The 14,590-nt window shown below is 33.5% G+C and overlaps 2 protein-coding genes and 1 long non-coding RNA gene across 23 annotated transcripts; 2 read left to right on the top strand and 1 right to left on the bottom strand.

Annotated features, from left to right (window-relative positions):
* Positions 1–294: 294 nt before the first annotated feature.
* On the bottom strand, positions 295–7,299 carry LOC123909963 (double-stranded RNA-binding protein 1-like). Of its 21 annotated transcripts, none has more exons than XM_045960937.1 (11): positions 6,816–7,285; positions 5,941–6,101; positions 5,620–5,780; positions 5,205–5,463; positions 4,927–5,098; positions 4,027–4,083; positions 2,403–2,639; positions 1,926–2,167; positions 1,267–1,480; positions 962–1,072; positions 295–825 (listed from the first exon to the last, which is right to left on the bottom strand). In XM_045960937.1, exons 7-11 carry the CDS (start codon positions 2,623–2,625, stop codon positions 563–565), a joined length of 1,053 nt encoding a protein of 350 aa, XP_045816893.1. In that variant the 5' UTR covers positions 2,626–2,639; positions 4,027–4,083; positions 4,927–5,098; positions 5,205–5,463; positions 5,620–5,780; positions 5,941–6,101; positions 6,816–7,285; the 3' UTR covers positions 295–562. The 21 variants fall into 21 exon arrangements, with proteins under 21 accessions (XP_045816893.1, XP_045816880.1, XP_045816878.1 ...); XM_045960924.1 differs by lacking the exon at positions 4,027–4,083 and adding an exon at positions 6,606–6,643 and having other exon boundaries at positions 6,816–7,273; XM_045960922.1 differs by having other exon boundaries at positions 6,606–7,273.
* On the top strand, positions 3,621–4,237 carry LOC123904091 (agamous-like MADS-box protein MADS9). The gene has a single exon (XM_045953780.1). The coding sequence runs from the start codon at positions 3,653–3,655 to the stop codon at positions 4,235–4,237; it is 585 nt and encodes a 194-aa protein (XP_045809736.1). The 5' UTR covers positions 3,621–3,652.
* Positions 7,300–8,329: 1,030 nt separating the features above from the next.
* On the top strand, positions 8,330–10,340 carry LOC123909967. The gene is made up of 3 exons (XR_006810061.1): positions 8,330–8,849; positions 9,631–9,738; positions 10,219–10,340. It is a non-coding gene; the product is annotated as an uncharacterized LOC123909967 (long non-coding RNA).
* Positions 10,341–14,590: the final 4,250 nt, after the last annotated feature.

Here is a 14,590-nt window from a genome sequence, read left to right on the forward strand (position 1 = left end):
AATGATCATGTACACAAGATAACAAGCTAAAGAAAAATTATAACAAAGTATGAAAGTTGGGTCAATGGTGTAAACATTATAAAGATAAATTAGAACAAGATATACATTGTAAACATGTGATTAAGTCATACTTTGGAGGATCAAGAATCCAAGAGCTGTAATTGTTTTTCTAACTTATATTAATTTCTGTCATACTTTGTACCAGCTTGCTAGTTCAGATTTTTAGATGATCTTACCTAGTACAAATACGAAAAGATTATAGCATTGTGTTTTCATTTTTGTCATACGATAGCATTTCACAATTCACACTGGCTATTATTCTTGCTAGCAACAATGGTAACACATTGGCAACCGTTTTTGTCCCTCCCGAAATTGAATTCAAACATGCACAACATCTAAATAAGCCATCAAAAGTCTTACATTGAAGTCAAGTTAGCATCTTATATTTAACATTGTTTCTAATACCTGAAAACAAAAGTCATATATGAAATGAAACTTTCATAAGAATCAAAAGTCTTTATCGTCATTTGGAAATTCCAGACTCGCTGCAACCCATTTATAGTCACCAATTGGCAGAACCGTTATTCCCATCTGGGAATACAGTATCTGGCAGAACCGTTATTTTCAACCTGTTAAAAATCAGGTAACTACTTGTTGCCTTGTTCAACTCAGAAACCGATACAGAAGGAAGGTCAGTAGATGAAGATGAAGAGCTCATGTTTCTCGGCTTAAATTTTTTCTTAGGACGAAGTGGAAAAGATTCATTGTGTATGCCATTGTTAATTTTGACATCAGTAGGTAATATCTCCTTATCCAAAAGTTCATCTGTTAGAATAAACACAAAGTCATTAATATGCTCAATGGTCAGCAAATTACAACTTTGAAAAAAGTAAAATAGCTTCATGATAATTCATAAAAAGTTACTGATAAGTAAGATATGTTTTTGGATGAAGAAACAAACCTTCAAAGCTGAGGTTCTGCTTGGGTTTAACAATGTCTGATTTATCGGTTGATTGTAGCTCTTGATTTTCTTCGAAAGAGGAACAAAAAGAAGCATACATATCAAGTCCACCTGTGTAACACATCAATATTATCAAAGCACAATCATATACATACACTTCAAATTTAAGGCATGTTTGGTGTTCAACACCAACATGGTACTGAAACATATGATAATATATATTCTCAAATTATTACTGAAACATAGAGGACAAACTTGGTAGTGATTCTTATGAACAAAAAGAAAAATGAAGTGAATGAACTTACACTCTTTTAAGGCGATGTAAGAAATCTTTGCAGCATCATTCTCTGCCAGTTTTTTGGATCTGGATGCCTTTCCATGAAATTCCAAGCCCTCTACTTCCACAGTTGAGAAAAACAAATGAGAAGAACCAGACTCTGTAGTTTTATATGTTGGTTTGCAAAAACCTTCTCTCTGTGTCAATTCTAGTAGTAAACTCTTTGATGGACAAGATTCATCCTGAATAAAAAGGACACAAACCAAAATTCAATTAAAACTATTTGTAATAATGCAGATAAAGCAGGAACATACAAGTGAACTTCAATAAGTTTGACCTTCAAACACAGTTGATATACTATTAGACTTTGTTTGGATAAATAACTTATCATATAAGTAGTTATGTATAAGCTATTTCTATAATACAAACTAAATGAAGTAAAAACAAATAAAAAATCATATAATTCATAAGATATTTCCATAAACTATCCTGGTGAGCTTATGAAAAGAAGCTAAATAATCATCTATTAACATCTAAATGTCTTTTGTAACTCAACTTTGATTTTTGCCAACTTAAGCTCATAAATATGTTATGTGACATTGAACATCTATTTAGCAATTTGATTATCATAAAATATCCAAAGAAAAAGTGATTTTGGAATTGCATAAGAAATTACAAGACACTTGCCTTCTGAAACACGTCAACTGAAATTGGCAATTCCTTCAAAGCAATTTTTGCAGCAGCCTGCTCTGCGTCTCTTATCGTGTTGAAAAATGTTGGGCTTTCAAATGACTTTCCATCAATAAAAACAGTAGCCTTATAGTGAATGTCATGAGGTAGCCCCTCAGCTATAGTTTTATAAACAGGTGGATCAAGATTGTTCTTTCGAGCATAGTTGTTCAGATGGTTTTTGCTCAAACGATCTGTATCTGGGAGAATATGTTGATTATTGTTAGATATATCGATGTTGATTGTTAGGATTTAGCAGCAACTGAACTCATAAGTCTCAACCAACAAATATATCATATGAAACTCATAAGTCGTATAAGTAAAGAGTCTCAACTATAAGTCATTTCAGAATACTATAAGTCTCAACTACCAAAAGGGCAAGATCAAAAAAATTAACTTTGTAGAGAAACAAAACAAACACATGAAGAGAAGTACCTGATGGAGGGGGAGAAGAAAAGTTGTAGAAAGCTTTCATAGCAGCTTGGTTCTGAGCTTCTTTGGAGGAATTGAAGGTATCAGAAGAAGTAAAGGTAACTCCATTGACAACAACAGATGCCTTATAGCTTGGCTTATGTTGTAGACCTTCATTCATGTGACTGTACTCAGGCAAACTCCATCTTTGCCGTTGACATAGCTGCTGCAGCTGAGTCTTGTACATTTTCACTTTCACTCCTTGAAGATGAAATTAATTTGAACAAGAGTTAAAGTTCTCTGAAGCATTTAAGTAATGAGGAGTCATATGGTTATATAATAATGAAATATTATTCTTGTGTAGTTATATGTATATGTATATGTATATGTATATGTATATGTATATGTATATGTATATGTATATGTATATGTATATGTATATGTATATGTATATGTATATGTATATGTGAATTATTAATATTAATTGTTGCAGAGGAAAATAAGAGTGGCCTGCAAGAAAGATTGAAAGAGACAAGACAACTAGCTGACTATGATACGTAGCAGACTATGCTTTCTGCAAACCAAACTTGGATTCACCAAAATGGAAATAAATTGGAGATACTCCAAAAAGTAAATTTGACCTTATGCTTAAAAAGGAGATTAGTCTCTCTGTGCATAATATACCTTTCTTTTTGACTATTTTGGATTGGTTTTTCTAATGTTGGTTTTTCTTATTTTTCTTTAAATGATTTTGTTATAATTTGTAATTATCATTTTCATCCACATAGATTTTAATATCAATTATTTTAAACTTGCCAAGCATACCGGTGCCAATTTAAGTGGACAGTTAGTGTTGATACTTTTGTGTAAGCCATGTGGTCTATCTTGAAACCTATTTTGGTGTTTTGTATATTTTTATTTTCTTATATTTTATAGTATTTTATGAGAAAGTATGATACACTTTACCTTATCTATAGGTGGAAATTGGAATTGAGTGTTAGAGAAGTAATGTGAATTACTATGCCATATCAAACCATACATGTTCTGCAGGAAGAGGCAATTGGTACAAATATATCTTTGTTGTTGGCTTCACCAAAATGGAAACAAAGAGGAGATACTCCAAAAAGTAAATTTGACTCTATACTCAAAAAGGGAATTACTTTCTCTGCACAATATATTCCTTTGTTTTTGACTACTTTAGATTGGTTTGAAATTTTGGATTCTTTAAATCATTTTGTTATATTGTCAATTTCATTCACATAGATTTAATATTCATGCAAAGCCAAAAACAAGAGAAGAAGAAGAAGATGGGGAGGGGTAAGATTGAGATAAAAAGGATTGAAAAATCAAGCAACAGGCAAGTTACTTTTTCAAAGAGGAAGAATGGAATCCTTAAGAAGGCAAAAGAAATAAGTATTCTTTGTGATTCTCAAGTTTCCCTTATTCTCTCTGGTGAATCTGGAAAGATCCATGAATACATCAGTCCCTCCACAACATTGATTGATGTCCTAGACAGATACCAGAGAGACTCAGGGAAAACACTGTGGGATGCTGAGCATGAGAGTCTTAGCAATGAAATTGATAGAATAAAAAAGGAGAATGAAAGCATGGAAATTCAACTGAGGCACTTGAAGGGAGAGAACATTACCTCATTGAAGTTCAAAGAGCTTATGGACCTTGAGAGTGCCCTTGAAAATGGCCTTACCTGTGTTGGCGACAAAAAGATGGAAGTGTATAGGATGTTAAAGAGAAATGGTGAGATTTTGGAGGAACAAAATAAGGAACTAGATTTGCTTCTGCAACAGCATATGGCAGTGGAAGATGTGGGAAACATGCATGATGCATCAGATTATAAGTGATTTAGTTTGCTTTCATAATATGTCATTTGATTATCTTTATGTTGTTAGAAAATGCTTTGCCTCAGAAACTCTAGAGCCAGTTTTTTATTTTGAGCAGTGAAATGAATCTTTAGTTGCTTTAGCACTGATTTTATAATAGTATTTTTCAACTGCTGTAGCTCTATATTTAACACTTCTATATATATGTTCATCTAACTTTATTCCTGTTTTTGTCAATATTTTAAGTATAGTAGCCTTCTAATAAGTCTTCTGTAAGCTGTAGGGTTCGATAAATGTGTTCCATATGTCTTATGAAGTTGTAAGTGTGGCTGCATAGGTGTAGCAAAAGATTTTGCTCCAAGTAAACCTGCATCTTCTAGTACGTCTAAGGTGTACTTTCTCTGGCATAGAGCTATACCATCTCTTGATCTAGCTACTTCAAAAACTAGAAAGTATTTGAGTAAACCTAAGACTTTGATGCTGAATTTGTCAATAATAGGGTCTTAACTGCAGTGATATTAGCCATATTTATCAAACACAGAATCTAAAAGTACTTCTTTAGTTGATCTTTCATGCTGTCACAATCACCAACAGAGAACCCATTATCAATCCAAACAAATAACCCATTTCATTTCCATGGTGGTTAAAAATCTCTGTTTTTATCAAACAATGGAAATCACAGAGTTAAAAAAAGAGGGTTGATTGATTACCTTTTGACACATATATTGTGATGTTATGTGTCCAAAAGTGAAAAATGTGCAAATATACACTTGATGATTTTGTTCCATCTTAGCAGCTCATCTTTTTATAGCATCCATAGTTACTGATTATGTCCTAGAAGTTAAGATCGACCTAGGAGTAGTGACACAACTAGATTGTGATCTGGAAGGTTTCCACGGTAAATAAAAATAATTAGACTTATTGGGTAACTTTAATAAGCAACTGTGGGATAGTTTTCATGACAAGCAAAACAAAGGACAAGTGCAACCTGAACAATGAAATGCTTAGGACCAATAGGTGATATACAAACTGCAGGTCCGCCATTAACTACAACTTCAAATCCCATTCTTTAATTTGCTATGAGCCTCAGCTGCCAGGAAATTGAAACTCGGTGAAATTAATGAGATCAAGATGATAGCATTGTAGAGGCACACAATAATGGCGAGAGACCGGAGGAATCTTGTCATTGCCAGCTCTTGGCTTCATACTATAACTAAATAGATTCTCCAATCCTCCATACACAGTTCCTACATTTATACAAGAGATCAATATGTAAAATTGGTATCTTTCTTATTGAGTATTACAATTGGTATTTAAATATTATATATGACACTTATTGACAAACATGAAACTAATATAGAATTGACATATTATATATGCATTTAAAATGATGTCTTTCTTACCACTCACTACAAACATGATTGATGCCATAAACAGCTGTGCGATACTACAAACACTAATTTGATATTCTACTACTCCAGCCAGAGGGTGCCAGTTCTACTTTAGGTCACAGTTTGAATATTCAATGGTTTACAAGCTCACTTGTGTGATGCTACGAACATGGCTTGGAGACATTAGATAAGTCAATACTTGAAATTAAACTTTGCACTTTCTAAGAGTTCTTGATATGCGGAGTTGGACAAATACAAGTGCAAAGAAACAAGGAATAAGGCAAGTATTCAAAAAGAAATGTAAACAAGGTAGAAGAAAATTAATTAGCTTACATGATAGGCTAACAGCATCATCGTCGATCTCTGCACTTGCAGGCTTTTGCTCTATCTATATATCTATATTTAAGTGGTATAGTTTTAAGAACGCTATTGTTATCTAAAATAATCCCTAACAACCTCAATTCCTTCAGAATCAACGCCAGGTCTAGGTTCAACTATTCAACAAAATCATCAATAAGATCAGCCAAAAGTAGTTTTCAAGCTTTCAGTACATGAACAAAAAGCACCAATCAATAAGCACAATTCTTCCACACATAAAATGAAATAGACACATTGATAAACTTATATGAGCATTTGATACGACATAGACTCATTGACAATGCTAATGTAAAAAAATAGGATATTGACACCAATACATATTTATATTTATTATAAGATCTAAATTGAAATTCAAAATATATATGAGCATCTAAACTAAGCAATTTGTTCGATTATCAAAAAAATTCTAAAACAAAAGATGTGTTTAATTCACTCATTGAATGTCATTGTTTCTAGTTCCACACATCTATCTAACATGTTGCAGAGAAACAAAAGAGGCAAAACCAAAATAACAAAACATATGGAATTCAAAAATCACTGCAGAAAAATTCCTCCGACCAGGTTTGGTAATGAGCTAAAAGTTTCAAAAACTTAAGTTGCTTGAAGGAATTCAAACGTACCTAGGTCTGAACTGATTACCGATAACAAAGCTGAAAAGCTGAAGACATTTCGTCAGAGTTACATAAGGATAACACTTTAAATGTGAATCCAATTCGTTGATATTGAGGAATTGAAGAAGTTCTCAACTTAATTGAATTCTTACACTAAATGTAAGCTATAAGTCTCAAAGCACCGGAATAATTTAATGTTCATAACTTAATAAGACTTACTGATGACGAATCATGCATCACAGCGATTCGATGAATTTAGCTGAATTAGAGTTCACGTGAAAGAGTAAGTAACTGAAGATCCTGATTCTGTCGGAGTATGTTCATGCTCCATGATCTCTTTCCACCGACAATTCTCTTGATGGGATAGACTTGATTCTCATTAGAATTTAGCTGATAAACTCTCACAAAAGATTTAACCGAATATGTTCGGTTATTAGATGGGAGGTTTGAATATGAAAAATTGTTGGGCGACTTGCTGAAGTTAGTACTAAACTCCGTTATTGGTTCCTGAATCAAATGATAATGATATTTAATATGTCGGTTTAGATGACTGATAGCAATAGCATTAGAATTAATTCCAATCCCTACTCTAAATAAAACTTGGTTGTTAATTACTGGTCTAGCTTGAGTACTAGTTAGGAACTGAGAGGCTAGATTTATCTTGATGTGGACGCTTAGTGTTTTCATTCTACGAGAATGGTACAACTGGCTATTAGTCATAGAGTACACTAGATTAAGGATGTCAATTTGCATCCGTCAGAGCGGATCCCCGCGGGGATTGCCCCGTTCAGAGCTCCGAAAACAATGATTTTTTTTTTCTGTGGGGATGGGGATGAAGGTAAAAACTCCCCCGCGGGGACTTCGGGTGGGGATGGGGGAAGACGCATCCGTCCTCGCGGATTCCCCGAATCCGTCCATATATAATTAACTGTATATATGCATTATTTTCTCCAACAAATTTGAAATATTTTAGTTATGAATTTTTGTATGATTATGCATACTTTATTATATATTATGGAATTTTTTGACTATTATGTTTTGTATGATTATTAGTAGCCAAATGATTGTGCAATGTTTTTTGGTTATGAATGCATTATGTGTTGTTTTTATTTTTTAAATGGAAAGATGCAAAATATTTGTTTTTAAAAATAAAACAGGAAAAATAACGTCATCTTATTGTCATAATTTTAACCGAAAAATATATAAATTTTGTTAATATTCGATATCCGTGGATACCGTGGGGATCTGTGAGGATGAGGACAAATATTTCCCCGTGGAGACGGAGATGGAGGCAAAAACTCCGTGCAGAAACTTTGGGACGAGGAAGCTTCATTCGCACATTCCTCGCCTCGTTGGCATCCGTGTACTAGATATAGGAAACTGTAAAAAAAATAATATATATATATATATATATATATATATAGGGTTTTGCTAACGTACACTCACTTGTTTTTTAGAAGGTGTGTATTAGCAAGTCATAACTAAAAAGTGGTAACATACACCTTGAGGTGCATGTTGCTAAAACACTCATTCTAAAAAATAAGTGGGTGTACGTTAGCAACTCCTATAAGCATTTGCTAGAATACACCCACTAATTTTTTAGAAGGTGTGTTTTAGCAACTAATAACTAAAAAGTGATTAAATACACCCTAAGGTGTACGTTGCTAATGCACACCTTCATAAAAATGGGTGGGTGTGTTATAGCAAATCCCATATATATATATATATATATATATATATAGGAAACTGTTGTGAACACATAGCCAGGTATTTTTTTCCCAAATTTGATTCTTCATTTTTTCTTTAACGCAAAATTTGTCAATATTTTGAAAATCTCATTGCAACTTCCAGATTCTCAAAATTCTGTACTCCTATATCTATCTATCTGCAATTCATCCCCTCTTCCATCGAATTTCATAACCCGCAATTGATCTTACCCATAGATCAATCGACCATGCTTCAAATCCTTCGCGACCTTCCAATCGTCCGCTTCTTCGCTACTCCTTTCTTGTTTCGAAATTTCTCTATTCTAACAATGCTTTTGAGACTCACAACCCTAAATTTCTGAAAAGCATTGAAACCCTAAGTTCTGAAAGAGGTGACAGCGATGGAATTTGCTGGAGACGAAGGTACCACTGCGTAATGTCAAAAAACCCTTTCCCGTTTAGAAATCTAATGTCTCCAAAACCCTTGATTTTCCCCCAAAGTGCACGAGCACTAAATTTCTGCATCTTGTTTAATTAATCTCTGAAGGTATATATATCTCTGTTTATTTTTAATTAACTTACTAATTAGATAGGATTCTGGTCTTAGGGAATCCATTTTCTGTCTCTATATTGTTGATTAAAATTAATTTTGAAGATGTTAGCAGGAAATTATTGAAATTAAAAATGAATGTTTGAATTTGACTGCGACGATCAATCCATCTTTGGAAAAGTGATTTTCTTTGTTGGTAGGTAAATTGGCTAATGAATTCCCACACAGTGCTTTAGTTGTGTGCCAAGGAACACATGTGTTCTATTTGGCGTGAAAATAAATCAATGTTGTTATAAGACTTGGAACCCAGAACTCAGAAGAGTAAAAATAGTAGTAGAATGAGTGCTGACAGTACAGTTTCTAATATGATGATAGCAGTTAACAAAAAGGGTAGGGCTGTGCATAGTTGGGAAGTTATTTCGACAGTTTTATTGCCTTTCTCTATCCTCCATTGGATATATCGGGTGCTTGATATATTTCATTGAGAGGCTGCTGTAGACACTTAGGGTGGAGCGGTTCCGGATCCGATATAATTACTATTGTGTATATACTTGTTACAAATTTGGAATTTTATACAAAATTTCTATATCAATGAATATAGGAAGCAAGTCATCAAAATGGCCAAAATATAGCTCAATTGAAATGGAGACATTGAATAGGGAATAAAGGTTTTGCTGTTATAAGAGAGAAATTAAATTTTCTTTTTAAATTATTCTAAGTGAATATTAAATTGTGCTACTTCATTAATATTCTCATACTCTTGTTTTACTTGGTTTAGCGTGTAAGTAATGAATATAAAGAGCCTCCGTCTCAAGCTGAAATGTCCATTGCTACTCAACAAAGTAGGAAAGCAAAGGAGTTGGATCAAGAAACCAACCATGCACTTGTAAGTTACTGTTATTGTCGTGTTTTGTTAACTATAAAGGGAATTGGATTTGATTCTAGTATTGTAATGAGGTTATCATGGTGTGTTGATAAATTGGATAGAGCCATTACAACATTAGATTTAGCTTGAGGAATGTTGTGCTTGATACACTATATTGTAGATTGTAGTTTATATAATTGAATCTATGTGTCCTGGTTCTGATTCAATCTGTGATTTCAGTGTTGTGGTTCTGTGGGTTTTTCTTGCGTGTTGTATATGTTTGTAGGCTGCTACTTTGCTTGTTTGTGGTGTTTATTGTGTTGTTTTCATAGCTGGTTCTGATTCAATAATGTAAACTGGATTGCTTGCTCCTAATATGTAAACAGTCCTAGTGGAAATTTGAACTTCCTAATGCTTAATTCACAGGCTAGCTATTATGTGTTTATGTTGGATATGTCACTTTCTCTCTGTCTTGCTCTAATATTCCATCTTCATTTCTAGAAATAGCAAGGAAATGTTCACTGATTTGGGGCATGTGTCTGCACTAATATCTAGACAATTCTAATCCAGAATTTATCATGAGACTCAAGTTAATTCAAGTGATAAGTATTATTATAAGAAATTCAAAGTACTAGTAATTTAAAAGTTTGTTTAATATACATTGTAAGATTCATTCATAATAGACTCCTTATATACCAGAGCAGGTTCCTCAACATTGTTGAGTCTTAGCATTGATTTGTTTTTCCATGTAAGGTAAATCTGTTTATATCATATTGCATTGGTTATGGCCTATTCTTTTCTCTCCCTTTTATTACTAAATTTTCATTCCCCTAAGCTCAATGAAGACTTGAAGAGACATCTTCTATTGCCAACTTATATTGAACATATTACTTTTATTTTGTAGATGAATAATGATGACATCGATGAAGAACTTCAAGATTTGGAAGCACAAGATGAACTGTGTTTTATTGATCAAGGTGCTAAGAAGTTGATATTTCTTTAATTTAAGGGAACCTATTAAGAAACCTAAAAGAGAAAGTTTTATGTTGAAAAACTAACTATTTAGACTTTTTAGAAGTTGACTACACAATTTCCAATAAAATACACTACTATATTAGGTCCCTTAACAAGTGCCCTAAGGGCACTGGTTAGCATTTTCCTTAATTTAATTACACAAACAAATACAACAAACTTGGAAGCATATAATAACACACCACTTTTACAACATTCTCATTTCGTGTAGGATTATATTACTAGCGCATGTGGTACTTGAATTATTGCCTGAGGCTTCTTATTTGAATTACATATATCATCTCAAGTTAGTTTTGCTTGATTAGAGTACTCTAACTTCGAACATTTTTATTCAATATTCTATTATTTTTGTTTCAAATTCCATGTCATGAATGTGATGCCCCTAGTGTGGGCAACACGTTCCTATTTCTGCATTGCACATTTTTCAAATTATTCACAATACCTTTGAAGTTAAAATTCCAATAAGAAGATTTGAAAAGACAAGCCCTCAAAATACAAACATTTTTAAAACTCTACCTGCACTGAAAAATATATCTTTTTCCCATTTTCTTGAAGGAATAAAAATTAAAATGAACAAAATATATTCTCTTGGGAATTCAGTGTTGGACTTATAACATTATGTATATTCTTCATCTCGGTTGAACCAATGAATTTGCAGGAAGCAGTGGCTAAGTGGCCTCAACTGTGGCCATTGAGTTTGATTTTGAAAGTATTTTTACCACAGAGAACTTAATGAGGTATGAGTTTTTCTTAAAAATGTTGTATCTCTTCTTGCACTTATCTCGGTTCTTGATTTCCTAATGGAAGATTCATGTAAAGTATGCAGGTATATTCTGGTGGGATTGGTTCGTATGCTCTCCTTACCATGCTCATGGCGATGATACGGGTAAGCAATTCTTAAACGTTCTTATGCAGTTTCTTTTTTTACTCTCTGGCCTTCACCATATGGTTCACTTACATATGATCCACCTACATATCAACATAAATGGATCTTAAAGTTCACTGTTTTTATTTTTATTTTTATTTTTTTCCCTTTTGCTTTTGTGCTGTAATCTTTGGCATTGCATTAAGTTCAAACCACTTCTTTTCGCTTATGTCAGCTCTAAGTTTGTGACCATTATATTCTTCAGAATGTTCTTCAGAGCCAACCTACTGCAGAGCACAACTTAGGGGTCTTTTTGGTCCGTATCCTCTGAATTACAGTTTACATATTTGTTTTTCAAGTGCCATGCTATTGGGAGTCAATGATTAGCAATTTGGCATGTTTTTAATTTTTTTGATGTTTTAAAAAAGAGAAAATGTAAAATAATTCCGTGCATTCCTTTGTTTGGATGTCTCTTATTTTTATTATTCTGTATTATTAAAAAACGTATTTACTTTTTTCCCTTTTCGTCTCTCAGGTTTTACAACAAAGCAAGGCCATTTCTTCTCGGCATTCAGGATCCTCAGGTTCTCTTTAATGAACTGCCTTTTGTCTTTGTAAAGTAAATTTTTTATTGTTGGGCGCAAGAAAGTGGACATGTTTTTAAAGCTGAACTTTCATGATTTTCCACCATCTTTTATTTGCATTTATCGTTTGCAAATTTATTAATGTGTGTTTTTTGGGTGGTGGTTTGGGTATAATGCGCTAACTTCTCTGTCGTGCTGGATTTAGTTTTTTTAATTGGAGTCTCACTTTCTAATGCAAATATTTGTTTTTTTGGAGTCTACAAATGTCGAGTCATAATTTTTCCAGCAGACACAATATTTTATAAAAAAATTGATTAAAATTGGATGACCCTAATGTGATGAATTTTTCACAAAAAAAATGTGGTTTACAATATGAATTCTTATTTTAAGGTCTAAATGCAATTTGAATATGAATGTTTTATTCATAACTTGAAGTCGACCCTTGATAATGAATTCCTCATAATGGTAAATTGGGGACATGGTTGTGTGCCTTGGGGCCTTCGACGCGAAATTGAATATATGTTCCTCAATGTGCCTGAATTGAGTTTATGTCCCACGATGTCCCTAAAATTGATAGTCTGAATTCAATTTCAATGTGAATGCTTCATAAATTCACATGTAAATGGAGAAGACCCTTAGTGCCTTAGATGCAAAATTGAATATATGTCTATCGATGCCCCTTAATTGAGTTTATGTCCCACGATGTCCCTAAAATTGATAGTTTGAATGCAATTTCAATGTGAATGCTTCATAACTTCACGTGTAAGTGGAGAAGACCCTTGGTGCCATAGATGCAAAAATGAATATATGTCCCTTGATGTCCCTCAATTTAGTTTATGTCGCAAGATGTCCCTAAAATATAGTCTGAATGCAATTTCAATGTGATTGCTTCATAACTTCACGTGTAAGTGGAGAAGACCCTTGGTGCCATAGATGCAAAATTGAATTGATGTCCCTATCGAGTTTACGTCCCATGATGTCCCTAAAATTGATAGTCTGAATGCAATTTCAATGTGAATGCCATAACTTCATGTGTAAGTGGAGAAGACCCTTGGTGCCTTAGATGCAAAATTGAATATATGTCCCTCGATGTCCCTAAACTGAGTTTATTTCGCACGATTTCCCTAAAATTGATAGTCTGAATGCAATTTCAATGTGAATGCTTCATAACTTCACGTGTAAGTGAAGAAGGTGTCTTAGATGCAAAATTGAATATATGTCCCTGAATGTCCCTAAAATTGATAGTACGAATGCAATTTCATAACTTCACATGTAAGTAGAGATGAAGACCCTTGGTGCCTTATATTTAAAATTGATTATATGTACCTATTGAGTTTATGTCCCACGATGTCCCTAAAATTGATAGTCTGAATGCAATTTTAATTTGAATGTTTCATAACTTCACGTGTAAGTGGAGAAGACCCTTCCCACGATGTCCCTAAAATTGATAGTCTGAATGCAATTTCAATGTGAATGCTTAATAAATTCACGTGTAAGTGGAGAAGACCCTTGGTGCCTTAGATGCAAAATTGAATATATGTCCCTCGATGTCCCTAAAATTGATAGTCTGAATGCAATTTCAATGTGAATGCTTCATAACTTCACATGTAAGTGGAGAAGGTGCCTTAGATGCAAAATTGAATACCTAAATTGAGTTTATGTCGCACGATGTCCCTAAAATTGAATCCAATTTCAATGTGAATGCTTCATAACTTTACATGTAAGTAGAGAAGAAGACCCTTGGTGCGTTATATGCAAAATTGATTATATGTACGGATTGAGTTTATGTCCCACGATATCCCTAAAATTGATAGTTTGAATGCAATTTTAATGTGAATGCTTCATAACTTCAGGTGTAAGTGGAGAAGACCCTTCCCATGATATCCCTAAAATTGATAGTCTGAATGCAATTTCAATGTGAATGCTTCGTAACTTCACGTGTAAGTGGAGAAGACCCTTGGTGCCTTAGATGCAAAATTGAATATATGTCCCTCGATGTCCCTAAAATTGATAGTCTGAATGCAATTTCAATGTGGATGCCATAACTTCATGTGTAAGTGGAGAAGACCCTTGGTGCATGATAGTTATGACAGATTCTATAAAAGGAAACGTGGGCAAAAGGATAAGAATACAGCAAATCATTCCCTTGTAGGAATGTTTCCTTATTCAGCGAAGGAGGAGAAAATAGATCTGGATCCAATTGATTAAATAGCAGAATGTTCTCTGTCATTGTTTTTATGCATAGTTTTCTGTAGTCACTACTACTAGGAGAGATTTGGCCTCTCGAAGTGCCATTCCCTTATTTCAGTACTATTTCTTTCAAAATTTCCCTTTGTACTATCAGCTAGATCCCGTTTGAACTCTAGTTGACAATATTATAATAATATTTCCT

The sequence above is a fragment of the Trifolium pratense genome, linkage group LG2 (assembly GCF_020283565.1).
Source record: "Trifolium pratense cultivar HEN17-A07 linkage group LG2, ARS_RC_1.1, whole genome shotgun sequence".
In the NCBI taxonomy this organism is placed as follows: domain Eukaryota; kingdom Viridiplantae; phylum Streptophyta; class Magnoliopsida; order Fabales; family Fabaceae; genus Trifolium; species Trifolium pratense.